The sequence below is a fragment of the Streptopelia decaocto genome (assembly GCF_964273445.1).
Source record: "Streptopelia decaocto genome assembly, chromosome: 6".
Taxonomy (NCBI): Eukaryota; Metazoa; Chordata; class Aves; order Columbiformes; family Columbidae; genus Streptopelia; species Streptopelia decaocto.
Window position 1 is genome coordinate 53,179,190 of NC_138660.1, and position 19,445 is coordinate 53,198,634.

General features: G+C 38.6%; 1 protein-coding gene across 1 annotated transcript; it reads left to right on the forward strand.

Annotated features, from left to right (window-relative positions):
- Positions 1 to 31: 31 nt before the first annotated feature.
- Positions 32 to 17,570, forward strand: PECR (peroxisomal trans-2-enoyl-CoA reductase). The gene is made up of 8 exons (XM_082056667.1): positions 32 to 153; positions 3,130 to 3,263; positions 10,940 to 11,105; positions 11,765 to 11,846; positions 14,099 to 14,195; positions 15,340 to 15,450; positions 16,044 to 16,155; positions 16,278 to 17,570. The coding sequence occupies exons 1-8, from the start codon at positions 39 to 41 to the stop codon at positions 16,364 to 16,366; spliced, it is 906 nt and encodes a 301-aa protein (XP_081912793.1). The 5' UTR covers positions 32 to 38; the 3' UTR covers positions 16,367 to 17,570.
- The last annotated feature ends 1,875 nt before the right edge of the window (positions 17,571 to 19,445 follow it).

Genomic DNA, 19,445 nt, shown 5'->3' on the forward strand with positions numbered 1-19,445 from the left:
TGTGCGAGCCGCGGGGTGTGTGTGTGTGTGTGGGGAAGATGGCGGCGGCGCGCGGGTTGCTGGCGCCGGGGCTGTTCCGCGGGCGGGTGGCCATCGTCACCGGCGGTGGCACCGGCATCGGCAAGGCCATCGCCGCCGACTTGCTGGCGCTAGGTGGGCGGTGGATGGGGCTCCGCAGCAGGGTGGGGTGAGGGGAAGGCGGGGGATGGTGTCGGGGAGCTTCCGGACAGCGGGGCTGTGGGGGGTTTGTGGGTGGGACGTTGTGACAGGAGTCGGTGAATAGCGATGGGGACGAGGTGGGGTTGATGTGGGGCTGTGTCGTTTGACCCGCTGGCACTTAAAAGATGCGGCACTTAAATTATAGTGGTCAAAGTGAAGTTATATTGAATCCAGACCCTTTCTCTTGTGTTCCCTCTCAAGTGGGTTTTCGTCTTGTTTAGGCGGAGGATTTATCTGGTTGTTGAGCTAAGTCTTGCAGAGCAGTAAGATTTTGAACTGTTGTCCACACAGCAAGCTTGGAGAAATGGTGCTTCTCTCTCAGTGCTTGTGGCAGGAATGTCCTGAAGTTAAAGTATATCTTCAGTGTGCGCTTTGTGGGCTTTCTTTCAGTGGTAAAATCTGGAGTGAAAGGCAATCTTCAGGTCATCCACCTTGCACCACCTTTTCTGCAGGTTTCCACATAAGTGCTAGGGATCGTCGGCATCAGAATGCTTTCGGGTCATGTTTATTGTCATTATTGGATGCCGCAGCACTAGCATTGTGGCTCGCGGTGACACACTGCCTGTGGTTCACGCTGTCAAAACGTGCACCGCGCCATTTCACTGCGTGGTAAAGAGCCTTCTTTGTTAACAGTGTGCGGGGAGACATCTCTGCGTCTCCTGGGCTTTGTCACCCCAGCTTTGCACTTGCTCTGTGGAACTGAAGGGAGGGCTGGTTCTGTCACCTTTGTATTACTGGAGAACTCAGCATTTTTTTAAGGTGCCTTTACATGCACCCTTAAAGAGGTGCTTTTTAAGCATCATCACGCTGTTGGTTGATGGTGTTACCCAGTTACCTTAAAATTGTACTTAATTTGATCTGGATTATTTTCTCAAGCAAAATACACATAACAAAAGCGTGTGTCCATAACATCCTAAACAGAAAACAAGGCTGCAAGTCTCTACAAAGTATATGTGAGAAAGTGAAGAAAGAGCTATGGCTTAAGTCTGAGTAACCTTCCTCACCTGGAGACTTACTGGCTACTCCTGACAAGAAGATGACCAGTGACTCTTTCCATGTGTATCTTGTGCTTTAGGCTGTATTGTTTTTGAAGGGGATACTGGCTGGACAGAGAATGCCTGAGGGAGCAGTGACAGATAATGCACATTGTTTTTATAACCAGTCTCCTTTGATGCCTTCTTGGACAAATTTAAACCTTTCATCTGGAAACTTGTGACCTTTTCCCTCTGACCCTATCAGCAAATGGTCTGGTCATTCTTTCTGAAGAAAAATAAGTGAAGTAGTGTCAGCTTGTACAGTAGCTTTCAAGTGTTCTTCAGTAAGTTAGAATCTCCATCTCCCCCAGTTAGCATATTTAGCAAAAATACAGTCTCTTAGTGGACCTTATTCTATCAATGTGGGTATTAATAAGCACTTCAGTTGATAAATATAACGGTGGTACTGTGATTTAGTATTTTGTGTTAATTGGTAATACTGTGTGCCATTTTATCTACTCTGTGTTAGTCAGGTGGTTGTGTAAGTGACTAGAGTTCTTAATTTAAAAATCAGGAGACCTCAGAGACTAATATCTACATGTGCTGTTATAAGATGGCCACTGATTAAAGGTGGAGCTCCCATTCCTAGGGATATGTAGTTGCAGCAATTTCTTCTGGAAGAATTCAGCTCCTCTGTTGTTTGTTTTTTAAAAATTTTATTTTTAGTTTTATGTATAGTTTCACAAGACAGTATGAGCCAAATGAACAGCTTGCTGCTCTTTACTCTCACTAGTTATTTTGAGTTGATTCTGGTGTTTGTTTGATCACATGAGAGGCCAAATTCCACTCAGTAAAATATCAACAAAGAAAAAAAAAAGCACCTGGCAAGCTGGTAACTTTTTTTTTTGGCTGGTTGAGAACGTTGAATTGGTTTATGTTAAAGCAGATGAGCACCAGAGCTGGTATGAGGAAGGGATGGCCTCTGCTGGGTGCTCAGATTATGGAAGGAGCGAACTGGGAGCAAGACCTCCTTGCCTGCATGGCAGTGGAAGCTGGTCATTTCTTTATCCATAATATGACATTGCATGCCTACTGGATTTGCATTAGGAATTTATTTGGTGTGGTCTGTTTTAGTCTGTGTAGTAGCAATTGCTGAAGCTTTAAAGCTGTCCTGAGTCCACTGGTGTGACAGAAGAAGCTAGACTAGTCGTAGTGTCAGTGTTTGCCATTAAGTTGGCACCTGCCTTGTTTTTCTCTGTAGAACAAGTCCTTCTGCCTCTAGATGCTGAAAAAAACCCAGAAAGTTTGAGCTGTTGCCTATTTTTTTCCTCTCCTTTCTGAGCGAGGGTTTTGCAGCGTGTGGCGGTGCCACAGAGAAGCCTCTGTTCCTGCTGTCTGTAGTCTGCAGATAAGAATTAATCTCATGAGGCTATCATCCTTTCCTTCAGCCTCTGTAGGGTTAAAAAGCAGAGGATTACATTTGCTCACCACTAATCAAAATTACAGCCAGACATACGGTAAGATTATTTTGTGGTTTTAGGAGCAAGCATTTTTTTTGTAATCAAGACCTGCTGAAACATCTTTAAATCACATAATTGATAAATGAGGCAGCTGTGAGCAAAGGCAGCAAAAGTGATGTCTGAAAGCTACTTTGCTGACTCTGCAGCTCACAGGCTATCTTCCCTTCTGCAGGAAGGAGAGGGAACCTTGTGGACATTTTTCTGATTGCTTTTTTCTTGGCACAGTGGGATCTTGTTGCTAAGAAGCACCTGACATCAGTCATTTCTTTCTCTTGCAAGAACTTCAACGCTGTATCTTCTAGTCAGTGACTAATAAATGAACATCCTACAAGATATCTCTATGACGTTATTAAAAACCTAGCGTAACTGTAATTTTAACCATGTTAGCTGAAGGATGTTTCATTTTGTCTCTACAGGTTGCAGTGTTGTTATTGCCTCTCGTAAATTTGACCGATTGAAAGCTGCTGCAGAAGAACTGAATGCTACATTTTCTTCCATGAGTCCTGCCAAAGTGACTCCTGTACAGTGCAATATCCGCAAAGAAGATGAGGTAAAGACTAGTGATCTTGTTCTGGGGCTTAATGTGTCAAAAGCATATTGTGTACATAAACTCACAGATCTCCAGAGGTCTTTCCTGGCCCTCTCAGAAGTGGCTTAGATCTAGATAAAGATGTGCTTTCCAAGAGAAGACCATTTGTTAGCCACCCAAGCAAGAAAGCATTTGGAATTGCAAATATTTTTCTGACCATGCATATGTATTTCAGATATTTCTGGGAGAAGCAGGTCTCTGAAACTGGCATATAGTACAGCTGAGCCGGAGCCCATTTAGCGTGGTTCTGTGTCACATTTCTGTGACTGCAGTGAGGGGGCGTTAACGTGTGAAGATGGAGACCTCAGAATAGTTCTTTCAGACAGAGAGTCATAGAATGGAATCTCATCGCTTGTGGCTTGACACGATTGCCCTGCATCGTCAGTTTTGCTTGTATCAAAGCAAAAAAAACACAACCCCACAGATATTTTTAGCCATGTTTCAAATTTTGTTTACAATTACAATTTGGTTACAATTACTCAGTTACTATCTCAGTTAAGCTTTGTCTTTTGTCTTCATGTTACAACAAATGGAAGGTCAAGAGCAAAAGTACTTAATCCAGGTTCTTCAGAAATCTTCATTCACCTCCTATTTTTTTAGATCTGTTTAATTAAACATTTACAAGTCCAGCATCAGGTTGGACTTTGAACCTATTGCAGACAGCTAGGAAGTATTCAGTAACCACTGATTGCTACATTTTTTTTAACTTTTCAAATTCTGTGTTAAATTCTAGCATAACTTGAAGGAATATTAACGACCTTCAGTAGCTATGTAGATTCTGGAAATATCCTAATACACAACCATAAAGCAAGTAAAAAGTAAAATTCTTCCCTTATGGAACAGCTCGTGCCATAAAATATTTATAGTAATATACTTGGACTTTCTCTCCTGAAGGAGATGAAGCCTGGGGCTGTGCAGTATGTCACTTCACCTACCAGTGAATTTTAGGTTTGTATATACTATCATCAGCAGTGCAACATAATAGGTTATGACAGATGTCAGAGGGCAATTTACAAGATTAAAGCTACAGGAAAGAAAAGAGGTAAAGAGAGAGAGAGAGAGGCTTAAGCCTTCTTTCACATCACTGTTCTTGCAGAAAATACTCTGCATGCTTAATAACCTTTTGCAGATGAATCTTATTTCTGTATCAGTTTAAAAAGGATTTAGGGGGAACTACAGTGTTCTGTGGGATAGTAGAAAGCTTGGATGGTGAAATGAGGTAATCTCCACTAAAAAAACTTACCATTCATTCTTTTCCTGTTTATTAAACGTGGCTAAATACGTGTTGGACAAAACAGTCTTAAATGGCTTTGTAATCTTTCCTGAAGTTGCTTTTAAAGCCATCTTTATGGAGCTGTGTGAAGTGTTCAGGCGTTATTCTGTGTTACTCGTAGCCATGCTGATATATGGAGAAACTTCTGTACTTGGTATTACCCTGCAGTATCATCATAGAATTGTCTTCTTTCCAAATTTAGTTTTAATACAGATACACCAGAACTTCCTTAGAACTTTTCCTACAATATTGGAGAAGCCTCTATCAGGCACCTTCCGACAGTGGAAGTTCTCATAAACCATTGTCATTTCACAGCTCTATCTACTGAAGAGAGAGTGCAGAGGAATAAGGTCGATTAAACTCCAGTCTTGAATGTTTCACTCATTAACCCAGTATCCTAGTTTGACTCACTTCAGTTCTCCAGCTGCTCTTGCTTCTTTCTGCTGAAGTCCTATTCAGAAAAAAAAAAAAACACTATGAAAATTTTCTATGTCTTTTGTGGAAGTTTTGAATAAGGAGTGCAATTTCTGTTGCATGTTAACATAAGAACTTAAGTGTACCCACTAAAAAATGTTTATCCATTCCAGATGTCCTTCTCCAATAATAGATATTTTTACTGGTTAGAGAGACCCTGTGATTTTTGGTTTTTAGCTCTTGTTTTTCTGGCTCTTTCCTCCTCTGTTAGTTCTTTAATGCGGAGATTCTCAAAGATCGCTAAATTCTGTCCAATTTTTACTTAATTTCTAAAATTACTAGTGGACTAGAAATGTGTCCAATAGTAATTTTCAGCTTTTAAATTTGTGTTGAGCATAGTAGTTCCTTACACTTAGGTGTTTAGTGTTTGTAAGTTGAAGCTAAACTCTGACAATCGGTAACATATACTGCTAAAAACTGTTGGAACTTAGAACTGAGGGATGTGGCAGATTTTCCACAACCCACTGCTCACAATTCTTATTTATTGTATTTTCTAAGAGCAGCAATGGTGAATAGTTTATTTTAGTTTGCATTTGATTGTCTTGCAGAGACTAGAGGAGAAGAACCTTTGGGCTTCTACTTCTAGTGAAAGAACATTGTATATCCACTTTCAAAACCTACTCCATTCTTAACCTTAAATTTAGTGCCTGGGACTTTGAGTCTTAGTAACATGGATTAGTAGAAGATGTAGTGAAGAATTTTTCTAGCTTTGGGGCTAAATCTTGAGTAGAGGCAACACAGCAATCTAACTCACTTCAGTATTTTTACAAATACACGACTAGCTTCTTGTCTACAGTTGAATTTGAGGTGAGAAGGCATTTAAACTTTTGGCTTCCCTCCTGAAAGAAACAAGACTTGTACAGCTGTGTTGGCTCTGTAGGTACTCATTAAGAGCTTTACTACTCATTGTCTGGTTTCAGCTTAGCGTGACCGAAGAGAAGGTACCTCAGAAATTCACAGAAGCATGTTGTTGGGTAGAGAGCACAGCCTCTACAAGTATTCCCTGTGAGTCATTACATCCTCTTTCTCAGCTCTTATACCAGGTACGATAGAATGTGTGAAGGAGAAATACCTTATGAATGTTTCAACAAGGGAAAAAACTTGGGAGTTCAAGCCTCCTTAGATGTCAGAACTGATGTATCACAAGCGTCGAAGCCCAGAAAGCTTCCCGAAGAACTACATAATTAATTCGTTATTTTCTTCTCTTTGACACTGACACCTTTCTAAAAGTAAATTTTTCTCTTAAAGGAAGTCACTGTGATCACCTGTAGCAACAAGCCATCTGTAGCATACGGGGTTTTTTTTTTCAACCCTCCGTTTCCATCAGTGGTTCTGCATTTCTCTAAAGGCCCCTGTGAACTTTGTCATGGTTTTAATTTTATAATGAGGCAAACTGGAGGGAGGAACTTTGAATAGAGATCTAAGAATGATGGAAGTGCTTTCAAAATTACCAAATGATTTTTTTTGCCTCCTGTTGCAAGTCTTAAAGTAACTGACCTGCTTTGAAGGTGACACAGCTCATTCCTCTTGTGTGCCCTACTTTGGATCTGTGAAATTCAAGCATTAAAAGATTCATCCCTCATCATATAGTGCAATATATCTGTTAAACTCTTTCTGGCCTCAGAAGAGTCAAAGAAGGTGCAGTGAATTAATTGCTGCAGAGCCTGATGCCATATATCATGGGAACAGCTTAATGAATTCACATTTTTAAGTCTCATAAGCTTCATCCTCAGAAGCCTTCTTGCTTTCTAGCAAAGCTTACTTTTTTGTTTAAAGTGCAAGACGTAATCTTTCTTGACTGAGAATTTTCAGCCATTGCATAACCTGTCAGTTTGCTGCTGCTGCTGCTGTTGGCTAGTTTTCCATTGAATGTTTTGTAAAGGATAACAAACCCATTCAGTTATTTAAAATGGATGAGTAGAGGGTTCTGGAATTCCAGCAAGAGCACCTAAGGTTTCTATGTTTTGTGTTCATGGAACCTTATCCTGAAGCAGTGGTTGTGCACCTGTCCCTTATCCTGTGATCTGGAGTGTATGTAGTGATCAATATAGATTCTTTTTGATTATGAAGCTCAAGTGATTTTAATTATTTGGATGTTTTCTAGGACTGCTCACATAATGTATTGAATATAACAAAAGCAGATCACTTTGCTCTTGCTGAGATGCAGGACAGACAGCTGTGTGTGTATCTTTCCAAACCAAGCTCTTTTTTTGGAAGTTCAAGGATGTAATTAACTAATTCCAGTGCCTCAGTGTAATGGTGGCTAGAGTGGAGGAGAGAGACCCCATCCTTTTTCCCTTGTGAAAAGAGCTTTCTGTTGGTCTTTGTAGGTGTTGGGAAGGAGAAGCACATGTTTGTGTGTCTTAAATGTTGAGCTACAGCATTATCTATTGACAGGGAAAGAAACAGATGAGGAACTTGTAAAGCCTTTGTGCTTTATGTGCTGGACAAACATTTCTTTACCTGCCATCTAGTTAAGTAGAAGACATATCTAGGTAAGTGGAAGATAAAACCTTGCACATTTAGTAGGCCACTGCTTTTCTTGCAACCAGCAATTCAGAATTCTGTGCCGTGTCCCCTTTCCATACTAGAGTTCCAGCAACAATAACTGCTGCTGGACCAGACCTCAAAGCTAAAACCTATCACTTGGACATCAGACAAACAGGGCTTCTCAAGGTGGACTCAATACAGTACTATGTAGCACTTGCCTTATGTCTGAGTTCACTAGTAACTTTTCTTTTTCAATAAACCTTATAGCTTAGCATAGTCTCAATTGGTTTATAAATACTTAATGCCTGTCTCTGTGAAGCCTATAGTAGAAGAGTGTGGCTTGGTGGGAAGCTGTGGATAAGAGATTCCTGTTGTCTTACTTTAAAATAACACAGCAATAACAAGAAGTAAAAATACCTGTTATCACTGTGCAAGAATGCCTACTAGTTCTAGTCCTCAAATAGCAGATCTCTAATATGCTGCAGTGGGTAGTTTGCCTGCCGAGTTTTACTCAAGTTCAAGGTGACCTGTGAATGCATGTGAAGAGTTCTCCCTTTTCTCTGTGTCAGCGAGTACTGTCACCTCAGTTATCTGTGAAAGTGTACTACTGTATAATACCTTTGAGTTGCAGTCACACATAAAAAGTCCTTATTGAAGACCTCCTGTCTTCTGGTTATGTCTGAAGGGCCTGAGTTTGTTCTTTTCAGTCTTTTTCAGAAGACTGTCCTAAACTGCCCAATATAGTTTCTGCAGTTTTGCTTTACTTCCAGAGAGCGTCTGTAGTAGATTTTTTAATGAAGTTCTTTCTTGTGAATATTTAGGAACAGAAAGGAATATTCTTTAGTTTTCACTGCGATTTAAATGTGTTCTACCGCTCCCTTGTTCTCACTCTGCTGGTGACTGCTGTCACCATGTTTACTGTAATTGGGAGAAGCACTGCAGTGATGCTTTCTCTGCAACACAGATGATGTTGTGAAGATTGCTGCAGTTGGAGCCATCTAAGCTGTCACTGGAGAGCCTGCCAGCCTTTGCTGGCTTTCGGAAAGCAGAACTGATATGTGTTTGTTTTTGGTTTTATTTTTGTTTTTTTATTACCCTGAGAACATGGCGTGACAAGTAGAAACAACAACAGAGTTTCTTAAGATAAAATGTGTGAACCATTTTGAATTGATGTCATCACAGTTTTTGTCCACCTGCTGAAAACTTGCTTGTAATGTCTCTTCTCAGTGAATTTTTCTTCTACTAATTTATCTCTGTTTTTTTTTTTCCTTTTCTGTGTTTTGTTTTTCCTGAGCCTGAATAGCCTTAGTCTGTTCAAATATTCCTTGTACTGAAACCATATCCCTTCCATAAATGAGCCCATACTTCAGTGACTTATGGGGACCAATATTCAAAGCAAGATTCTCAGACTGACAGGGAGTAGAGTTTGATATTGCTGAGCAACGCATAACTTTTGCTGCCTAATGAGACATAACTTACTCTTCTCTGGTTGTGAGCAAACTTAGAAGTCTTTATGGCAAGGTGGTTCTCATAAGTTATGGGTTTGGGGCTGCTGTCACAGATGGTTTGGTTTTTTGGTGTTTTTTTTTTTTTCCTCAGATCCCACAAGCTGCAATGATTGATGTGAGGAATATGATGTCATTCGGAACTTAAAGATAGTGATTTATCTATGAAAATTGTTTTCTTAAGGCATCTTTTTCTCAGCAGGCATTAGTTTTTCAATCAGGCTTCAGTCACCATATGCCTATTTAGGTTTTTTTATTCAGCAGGGTGCATCCTTGCTGAATAAGCACTGGAACAGGCTGCCCAGAGAGGTTGTGGAGCCTCCTTCTCTGCAGACATTCAAAACCCGCCTGGACACATTCCTGTGCAATCCGCTATGGGTAAACCTGCTTTAGCAGGTGGGTTGGACTAGATGATCTCCAGAGGTCCTTTCCAACCCTAACCATTCTGTGATTCTGTGATCCCTACAGGATCCATGCTATTCTGTTAAACCATCCTGAACTGTTAGCAGCAAAAGCTATAAGGCAGCTATTTATGAGACCGAGATGGTGACACTCTTGGTGAGATACATGTCATGTATTGCTTGTTCTTTTATTTCTGATGTTTTCTACTGATAGCTCAGTACAGAGGAAGGCTGATAGATATCATTCCTCTAGTCAAATCTGTTTTAGCAGCAGCATTGCTCCTGCTGTTTGTTTTTTGTGGGTTTTTTTATCTGTGTTTTCTTTGACCACAGATACTAGATTAACTTTTCACATATGCTTGAGTGGGAATACCTGATACATGGTATCTAGTTATGATAGGTAATGTACGCGGGAAGGTCATGTTGCCCCACTTCTCCTGTTTCTTCAGATAAAAGTTAAATTATTATGTGGAGTTCTTATTGCTGTCTTGTAATAGGAAAAATATAATACATCAGCTTTGGTATCTGTAAAATCTTTGAATGCTTTGGAATACATTCCCTTCCAGAAGTTTTCTCACGTTTAGTGTGAGTGTGTGGCAAAGCTGCTGTACTTCCAAAACAAGACAATGCAAAAGGCTTTGCTTACAACCTGTAGCTCAGAGTAGGTCAGTGTTAGAGCTAGGTTTAGATTCTCAAAATCTATTTCCTTCCATATGAACTTAAGCTACTCCTATTCTGCACTGACTGGTCTTTGAGTGAGTGAATAAAATGTTTATTGCTATTTGCTGTTAATACCTTCTTGGAGTACCCAAAGTTAAACAGTGCCAGACAGTGCTCTTAATCATAAGTATTCATCCTGTTATAGACAGAAGGTATCTGCTTAACCAAATATTCACGTTTCTTTTGCTGAAGAAGGCAGCTTGTAGTATTTCCAGCACTTGGTAGGAGTTCATGTTTTATAGGGTAATAAACTGACCTGCTTGGTCTGCATAAGAAGATGGGCTGTTGCCAGCTCATATATCAGAGCTTCAGTGACCGTACACAACTTCACAAGATGACTTATGTTTTCTATTTAAAATGCTAAGGTATATGGGTCAGATTAAAAAAACAGTAGCTACCTTATATGGAACTGTTCCAGTATCTGGTGTGAAGACTCCCACCCTTGTGAAAAATGTTAGGAGATTCTTAGTAGGTCTTAAGTAGAAGGTTTTGTGTGTGCTTGTCTCTGCAAACCTTCAGCAGCATAGATAGTCTTCTTTCAGTGCTGATATTTTGTGTGGCACCTGCATTATACCAGGAAGATTTCCTAAGTAAACATGGACTCAGCCCAATCCTTCTTGGCTGACTAAGCCTGTCATACCGATCTTCCAGCCCCTCTGAAGGCTGGTGCCTCCTCTTTATGTGTGAAGATGATATGAGAGAGAAAATACTGTCTGAGAATGAAATTTGGTGTATAGCTTAATCAGCATACCCTACTAACAAATATTGTTTCAGGTAGAAGCTTTGGTGAAGTTTACACTGAGTCTGCATGGGAAGATTGACTTCTTGGTGAATAATGGAGGGGGCCAATTTGCAAGTCCTTCTGAAGCCATCCGTGCAAAAGGCTGGAATGCTGTGATAGACACAAATCTGACAGGCACTTTCTACTGCTGCAAAGCAGGTAAGGACTAAACGTTAAGGGGTTTTTTTTGTTTGTTTTGGGTTTTTTTACAGTGATACCAGAATACAAGACATGTAAAATTACCCTACTTTCCTTTTTCACACACTTCTCTGACAGTGGATATTTATTTTAATGAATCTCACCCAAAGCTTTACATTAAACTTTACATTACAGTTGTTCATATATACAAACAAACATTTAGGCAATTATGATCTTCTGGTTAAGGCCAGGTTTGAGGAGTCAGTTAGTTTGGATACTGAAAGGACTACAGGAAAACCACTTAACTTCTGTAGCCTGTATTCCCTGTGTGTAACACAGGGAAAGACTTCTCTCCCATCAGGGATGTAAATTTAGAGTTAAATTTAAGTACAATGGATGATTCTCAGACAGCATTAGGAATGTGGAAATGAAAATAATTTATGTGGAAGCATGAGATCTTGATTTCCACCAAAAGGCTTCTTGACAAACATTGAGCCTTACCCAGACCACACCTGTTTTCTCACCACTGCAGTGGTGAGGCTGTGATACAAAGAGCAGATTGTTTGTCTAGATCTGTGTAGTGTAATTGAAGTTAAAACTCCAGAATTGGCTCCCAGTTGGCAAGTTCATTTGTATGCATTTCTCCTGATATTTATAGAATATCTTCCTCCTTCATACAGTCTACAATGCCTGGATGCAGGAACATGGAGGAGTGATTGTCAACATTACTGCTGCTGTGAGAAATGGGCTTCCTGGAATGTCGTAATATATATTTTATTTTATTTTTACATTTTCCTGTATTTTTCCCCTGGAAGTACTAATTGCTCCTAAATACTTTATATTTATATAGAAATCCAGCATACAGTATAGAAATATAGTAGTTAGGTCAAGGCAGAGCAAGAGTATCCTTTGGGTGTATGTGTGGGGGCATCTTTTATTACTTCAGTAGAGATTACAGGAGTAAATAACATCTCTGGTCTCTGTCAATTTGTTTGTAAGAAACTATGAAGCAAGACTTGCCAGTGAAGCTTCCACTGGAAATGCTGTGATAGTGGGACTAGGTGCACTGAAATGTAGCATTTGCTTGTTCTCTCTCCAAGTTTCTAGAGGGTTTGCAAACACTTGGCACCTGTTGTTTTCCTCTTCTGCTGTCAGTTTACAGGTCTTGAGGGTGTAGTAATGAGTTATGGGAGTTGGACTGGTAGCAGGGGAGTAGAAGGAACATTTCTAGTATGTTACCAGGTTTTGCTTTATCCTTTGGGTTACATAATGCCTGCCTTTCCCATTTTCCTTTTTACCCTACTTTGTAGCCATCTGTCTCAGAGAAGTTTCTCTGACACAGAGAATCAGTTCTATTTGCTCTTCTCCTTTCTTGACTGGGAAGAAGGCTCATGGGTACAAACATATTACCACATTTGCAGTTCTGTTATAGTAACACAAATGATCACAACTGTCTGCATGTAAATGCAGCATCCTCTCCGTATTGATATGTGTACTATATTTGTTCAAATTTTTTTACCCTCAAAACAGAGGTGAGCAGGAGTCTTCTGATTTGAAACTTTTCCACCAAAAAAATTCCAATGTGTTGAAAGAGAAACAATGTTCAGAAAATGAATTGTTTCAGTTATTTATTTTAAAAGGAAATTTTGAAGTTATCAAAATGCTGCATTTTGACAGTTTCTTAATTGAAAAAAATTGAATTTCTTCTTTGAAACTACTTTTTTTAACTGTGAAAGTGAATTTCTATTGAAGAAAACATGAAAATATAATTTGAGTAAATGTTACCTTACCTGTCTTTGTCCTGATTCAGGGTTGAAAGTTTTCAAAATTTCAAATTTTCAACCAACAGCAGGATATTTTCTCACTAGCTTCTCTTGGCAGTACAAAATAAATTTAGAGATCCACAGGGTGGTGCTGGAACTACAGTTACTTGCTTTTCTCCACTCTGCTTACAGTGTGGTGGTAAATAGGCTGAAGCTATATTTGACAGTTGAACCAAGAGATAGAAAACCTAGTTCCGAGTAACAGTGGAAAAAAGTTTCCGAAAAAACTGTTGTGTGTGGATGTAGGTGGATAGACTGAAGTACTTTAAAATTAGATTCCTGCTGAATTGATACCTGTTTTGGAAAGAGACTATTGAAAAAGACTTGCCTTTACAAGTCCAGCCACTGCTCATGCCAGAAATCACTGGATACAGTTTTCATAAGTATTAATTTTAAGCACAAAACTAGTCAGGTTTGTGTGTTCATACTGTGTTTGGAGATGATTTATTTCTGGCCTAAACATAAGTCAGGCTTAAGAAACAGAAGTCTGATGTAAAACCTGAATGAGTCAGGTTTTCTTATGCCTTTCTTAAGTTTTTCTTACTCCTTTTCTGGTATTGGAGAAGCTATTTTATCTGTCTCCTCTCTTTTGCTAGGCTAAAGGAACTAAACTCTATTACTCTTGAGTCCCACTGTCTGCTATTCATTACTGCAGTAATTTGGTCTGCATTTGTTCAAGCTGGTATTCATTTCAGACTAGTTTCCTACAGCAGCAAGGTGTGTGAGATCACTCTGGCTATGGTCATCTCTATCTCCATCTGCCTATAATAATTTTTGAACAGTGGCTGGTTTGAATCATGTTTGTCAGAAGATCGAAACCATTTTTCAGACCACCGTCCTTTCAAGTGTTGCTTTACCTGTGCAGCCTATGTTTCATAGTGTTACACAGTTTGAACTTTGTCTCCTGTTGTTTTTCATTTTATAAGCCACTTCCGCAGTGGAATGTAGCTGACCTCATGTCACATTGGGGAAGAGATGATAACTACTGCCAGAAATGACAGGAAATTGTAGCATAGCTTGTTTAAACTGTGAATCTATGGTCAAACTTACAAACTGGAAAATCTCTATCTCAGGTGGTTGGTCTAACCATAGAAAGCTACTCTGACTACCCTAGTGAGGCTGTGGTAGAATTAATATTGGGCACTGTCAGCTGAGGGAACAGATACTTCTTTTGTTTTATTTTCTCAATAGGCACACAGGAGCTGCAAGAGCTGCTGTGAATAACCTAACCAAGACTTTAGCTTTAGAGTGGGCCCACAGCGGAGTAAGAATCAACAGCGTTGCTCCTGTAAGTAATGGCAAACAGTCTGATTAAAGTTAGCCATCATATGTGCTCATGGTTAGAATTTTCAGAACAAAACTTTCAGATTTTAACATCTATAGCCTGTAATTGTTTGTGCATTATTTATGTATTTATTTATAATTCCCTCGTCTACATTCTTCAGGTCATTTGAAATTATTTTGTACTGTTAGGATGACAAGCCAGAGATGTGGGATAAAGTTGCTTCAGCTTTCTGCTTTGTCTTGGCACTCTTGGTTTATTTTCTAGTATAATGAAATGAGATAATACCTTGGAGGAGATGGTAACTTGCCTTACAAACCCTTGACATAAAACTACTGAATGCTTTGTGTCTCAGTAATCATTACATGATTTCTGAGTGCACACAACTTTTTTATTTGAGGTTCAGGTATGCTGATGGTTTCCATCTGTGTCCACAGAGTTATTTTGAAAATCTCTGTGTCATATACTGTCTTTTACTTTGTCTTCTATGTGTTAAGTTAGATTAGTTTTAGGCAGAAAAAGACTGTATTTGGAGCAGAACTTCTCTCAAAGAAACTGAATGTAAAAATGTGTGTTCTGATTTTTTTCTTATAAAATATATGCAGACAGGAAACCACTATGCAGGTCAGCTAAAATATGCCTGCCACATTTCTGAGGAAGTAGGTAGTGTGTGGCAGTTGTTTTAAATAACCGTATGGAAAGACCTGCTGTATTTTCTAGTGCATGGTGCTGCAGATACAGAGGTTATATAGAAGCCCTCCTATTGACATTAGAGATTGTACAAGAAAGTATTGAGAACTTGTTCTTGGGCCTTGGTGATTTTCTTCTGTAAGGTAATATGAAATGCTTACAATTTCAAAATGGTCTTTGAGTTTCTTCTTTATACTCTCCACTTGATAGTTATTGAAGTGACAGTGGAGAATTGGAATAATCTGAATTATTGTGCTTGAACAGAGGTGTGGCTAGCGGCCAAATTACCTTCTTGTATAAATGATACTATTCCATTAAATATAAAAACTTACATTCAAGTGCCGTTTAGATAGTTTAATCCCATAGAGAATCCCAGTAATTACAACTTCATAATTTTACAATGAACACAGTTTAAACATATACAAGATAACTGAATTTCCACTATGCTGTTTTAAAATAGGGAATAGCATTTTCAGAAACTGCTGTTGCAAACTATGGAGAACAAGGTACAATGATGTGGTTAAGAAGCATACCAAAAGTTCCTGCCAAGAGATTAGCAGTTCCTGAGGAGGTAATGTATTTCAGAACATTTGTGATACTTCTCTTTCTCTATTTTGAAGCTACTTTATTATATTGAGAACAACAACAAAAAAGAAAGACTTAATTTTGCCCTGCGATTGAATATTAAAAAAGAAAAAAGCTTGTAGTAATGTATAGTAGTGCCAAGTGGGAGACTTAACCAGTAGTCACTGTGACACTAAAAATTTAACTTAGATGCCTCTTACAGCTGAAGTGTTACATAGTAGACATTAGTTCTGATCAGGCTGACTTCCAGCAGGGAGGACTGAAAGAATTAATGTGAAAAAAAAAAGTGTTTCTTACAATTGCTTAGCTGTTTTCCACCGAGAATGTGCATCTTTGATAAACTGGTCAACTTTTCTGTTTGATTTTCAGCATCTGATGCTGATCTTTGAGAGCTTACTGTTTTTTATCTGTTACATGCTTGATGTTTGTGGCTGGAAAGATGGCTTTAATACTGTTACGGTTTTCATTACTGAGTAGAAAGCGTTGCTATGTCTTTCCTGTAAAAGTTTTTACAAATGTCTTTGACATGAACAATTCCCAGCAGCTTAAGAGAGATTAAAATTGTCATTCTTTTGTTAGATCTCTCCTGCAGTGTGTTTCCTACTGTCTCCAGCTGCTTCTTACATAACTGGGATAACCATGGTTGTGGATGGTGGCAAAAGTTTGTATAGCTCTCTCCTAGAAATACCTGGTAAGAAATGGGCTCCAAAATAATGTCCTGTCAGTGGCTGAAGGTGGGCAATGGGAGGGCACAAAAGTAAACTGCTTAGTTTCTCAATCACCTAAGTACGTTACTTTATTTGCTTTCCTCAGATCACGACAGATGGCCCCCACCACCAGAAGGAAAAAATTCTGAACTGCTTAAACAGCTGCTTTCTGGCAAGTTCAAGGCAAAGCTGTAAAAGAATGAGATTTCATCGTATTCCCATTTGCACACTTGCTGATAATCTTGCCTTGTGATTTGGGTTTACTATTCTCAGTAATATAATTTTTTTTGCTCAAACATAACTACATTGAGTGTCTGGATTTTTGTTGGTTTATATTTAAAACTTGAAGGGCTGTACATAGTATATCTCTGAAAACACTTGCTGCCCTGAAAACATCCAGTCTCTTCGGAAGGGAAGATGTAAAAGACAAATTCTCCATCTGCACAAGCATTGACTAATGAAGAATCTCAGTCAGAAGTGAATTTTAAAAAGACTTATTTTGAAGTGAAGGGGGTAGAGAGGGAATGTTTCAGAATCCATCTGTTCTGTATGAATTTTGAGATAAGGTAATTCAGATTTCTGTTACTATTAGTTGCATCAGTAAGCTTTTAGGTAGCTGTTAACTTCACACTATTTCTGCTTGGCCACACACTGAGTGTTCAACATTTATTTTAAAGACTAAGTAAAGTAGGTATTTCTCTGAAAATAATTAAAAATAAGGCAGAATATTGTTATTGATGTTTCAAACTAATATGGCATATCATATTGGGAATGTTGTGAATTGTTTGCAGATATAACGGCGTAACAGATTTAAGCTGATTGTAACTGAAATTTTATAATAGAATAATCAGATAATAAGCTTTAACATACAGAGATGGAAAACTGTATAGATTCAACAATTTAACATACAAAATCTTGAAGGAAAAGCGGTGGTGTATATTGCAGTGCTTTCTGCAGCATGCTGTACTGTTAAAAGAAAACATGGAATCCTTAGTTTACCAGTTAAAACACTTTCTATCCATAACATGTTGTCTTACAATGGTGACACAATTTTGTTCATCAGTGTCTCTAAAATAGGTGTGATTCTTGTGATCAATGCAGAGATTCCATTTAAGAAACAGAAATCTTGCAATGTATCCCTTTGAGAGTCTATATTTGTCATTACTCAGTTTTTAAGTTGACTATAAGGAAATATTCCCATGTCTGATAACTTTAATCAACATTTAAAAAATAAGTGATTTGTTCTAACAACTGGAATTTGTGGAATCAAGTTGCTGCTATAGAAGCAACCGTTTTAGTACTTCATTTAGTACTTGATTGTAAGAGTCTTTGCCAGTGTGTTCTCTGCAAAGATGTTTGACTTTTGTGTCTTTCATTAAAATATGGGAATTTACATAGATACATGAAAATCATTTTTTCATGGAAATCTGAATGCCAGTTTTGTGGGGAAAAAGGGGTCTGAGCCGAAGCACATTCTCCTCCTGATATATCCTTTTTTCCTTAGAAACTGGGTGGTCATTTATGTCTTTGAGAGAAATTTGTACAGAGGTAAAAATCAGCTTTTTTCAAACCTGTTGTGCAAGATATATATTGATTATTGCAAATATTAGTTCAGGGTACACAGCAAGAGAATTCCTGGAAGAAAATGCACCTGTTAGGTGACTAACTCTAGAAGCCTAGCCCATTGCATTTAAGTGAAATTACTTAGTTTGTTAAGAGGTTATTTCTACATTCTTAACATCTTTCTGTGGAAGAAAGTTAAACATGAACAGGCTTGAGACTTGTGGAATTTACTTTATTTTCATGTTTGACTGTGAGCTTCTATGAAATGTATGGACTGTAGATCTGATGCGAAATGGAAGTAATTTGATAAAACTAAGTTACTTTTGTGATATCCCTGAGCTGTTCTCTACAGCATAAACTTGGTAATAATTATTTTATACTGTTGCTATTTTATGCTGTTACTATTTCCTCTTTGCTGGAGTCTGAATATTCCTAAAGAGGGGAAGTTTATGCATAATGATGGTGAAATGCCTCACTCATCTCATTGAAATGGAACATTAGAAAGGTGAGCATTCTCCTGTGTGGGAGATGTGTTCAGTCTGCAATTAATAAACGTCTCCACAAGTCAGAATTATAACAAACCTTTCCACTTACAGAGAATACAAGGAACTTTTATTTGACCTTGTGTTCTTCAACTTCCAGCAAAGCAATGAATGTATTAAGGAGACCTAAGCCAGTTCTTCAGAAGAGGCTTTTTTCCCCTGGCAAAAAGTTGAAACAGCCAGCATACGTGGAACCATAATGTGCTGCAGCTTAGTGCAGTGGGAGAGTATGCTCAGAATACTCTAGTGGTAAGTATGGTGTAAGAATACAGAAAATACATCCTCAAAAAGAGAAGGGAAAACACCAGTGTCTTCTGTTTTGTGTAGGGTTGGTTTGTTTATTTGTTTTCCCAGTAATCATACTAATGCCCCCCATGTGTTGAGGCTTACTGTGCCCAATACTAAAATGTTTATCACATTATGTTAGATATTAGGATAGTAAATCCTTTACTGCAATAGTGCAATAGTTTTGCAATGATCTTTATTTTTCTTTTTTTTTTTTTTTCCTTCTTTTTATTTTTTTCCCTCCTTGCACTAGGGAGAACATGAGGTTTAATTCTCAGAACAGAGGGTTTATTTTGGTCTTTGCATCTTTGGTCCATTTTTATGCAGATTAAAATTACTGTTACAGCTGTGCAGCATTTTGCAGAAATGCAGTGTTATGTCAGCTGGCAGCATGAATGTTTCAGTTTTCTGCTGTTAGCGTTGCAGATAGTATCAGCTGTAGCAGAGCTCTTCCTACGCTGTTTTAACAACAGCCCTCGATCAAAGGACATTGAGAGGTTAAAAAAAATGGGTGTGGTAACAAAACATCCTTGACCTGTGTAAGATTTAGGTATCTGAAGTTCAGAGAACAGGGCTTGATTTTATTTTATTTATTTATTTTACAAGGGAGGTGAATGCAACCATGGGAAAAGGGCTGAGGCACCTTAGGAGGAATCACGGAGATTTATTGATCAAACACTGAAACTTAAATGTTTGCTGCACTGTACAGTTGTAATAAGCAAAGAGAAGAATGTTAGAACAATGTTACATTTACCATTCTATTAGAAATCTATTTTCAGGCGCTTTAGCATTTACCTCTAGCTAAACCTGTACCTATTCCGCCTACTCCTTAGCAGATACTCATTTGATTGATTAATAGGTGCTCATCAACTGCAACTTTGCTC

Excerpts from the sequence above, each read along its gene's own strand:
- PECR (XM_082056667.1), top strand. The coding sequence starts at position 39 with ATGGCGGCGGCGCGCGGGTTGCTGGCGCCGGGGCTGTTCCGCGGGCGG. Across the intron at positions 11,106-11,764 it reads TTTCTACTGCTGCAAAGCAG|TCTACAATGCCTGGATGCAG; the intron begins GTAAGGACTAAA and ends TCCTTCATACAG. Across the intron at positions 16,156-16,277 it reads CTCTCTCCTAGAAATACCTG|ATCACGACAGATGGCCCCCA; the intron begins GTAAGAAATGGG and ends TGCTTTCCTCAG.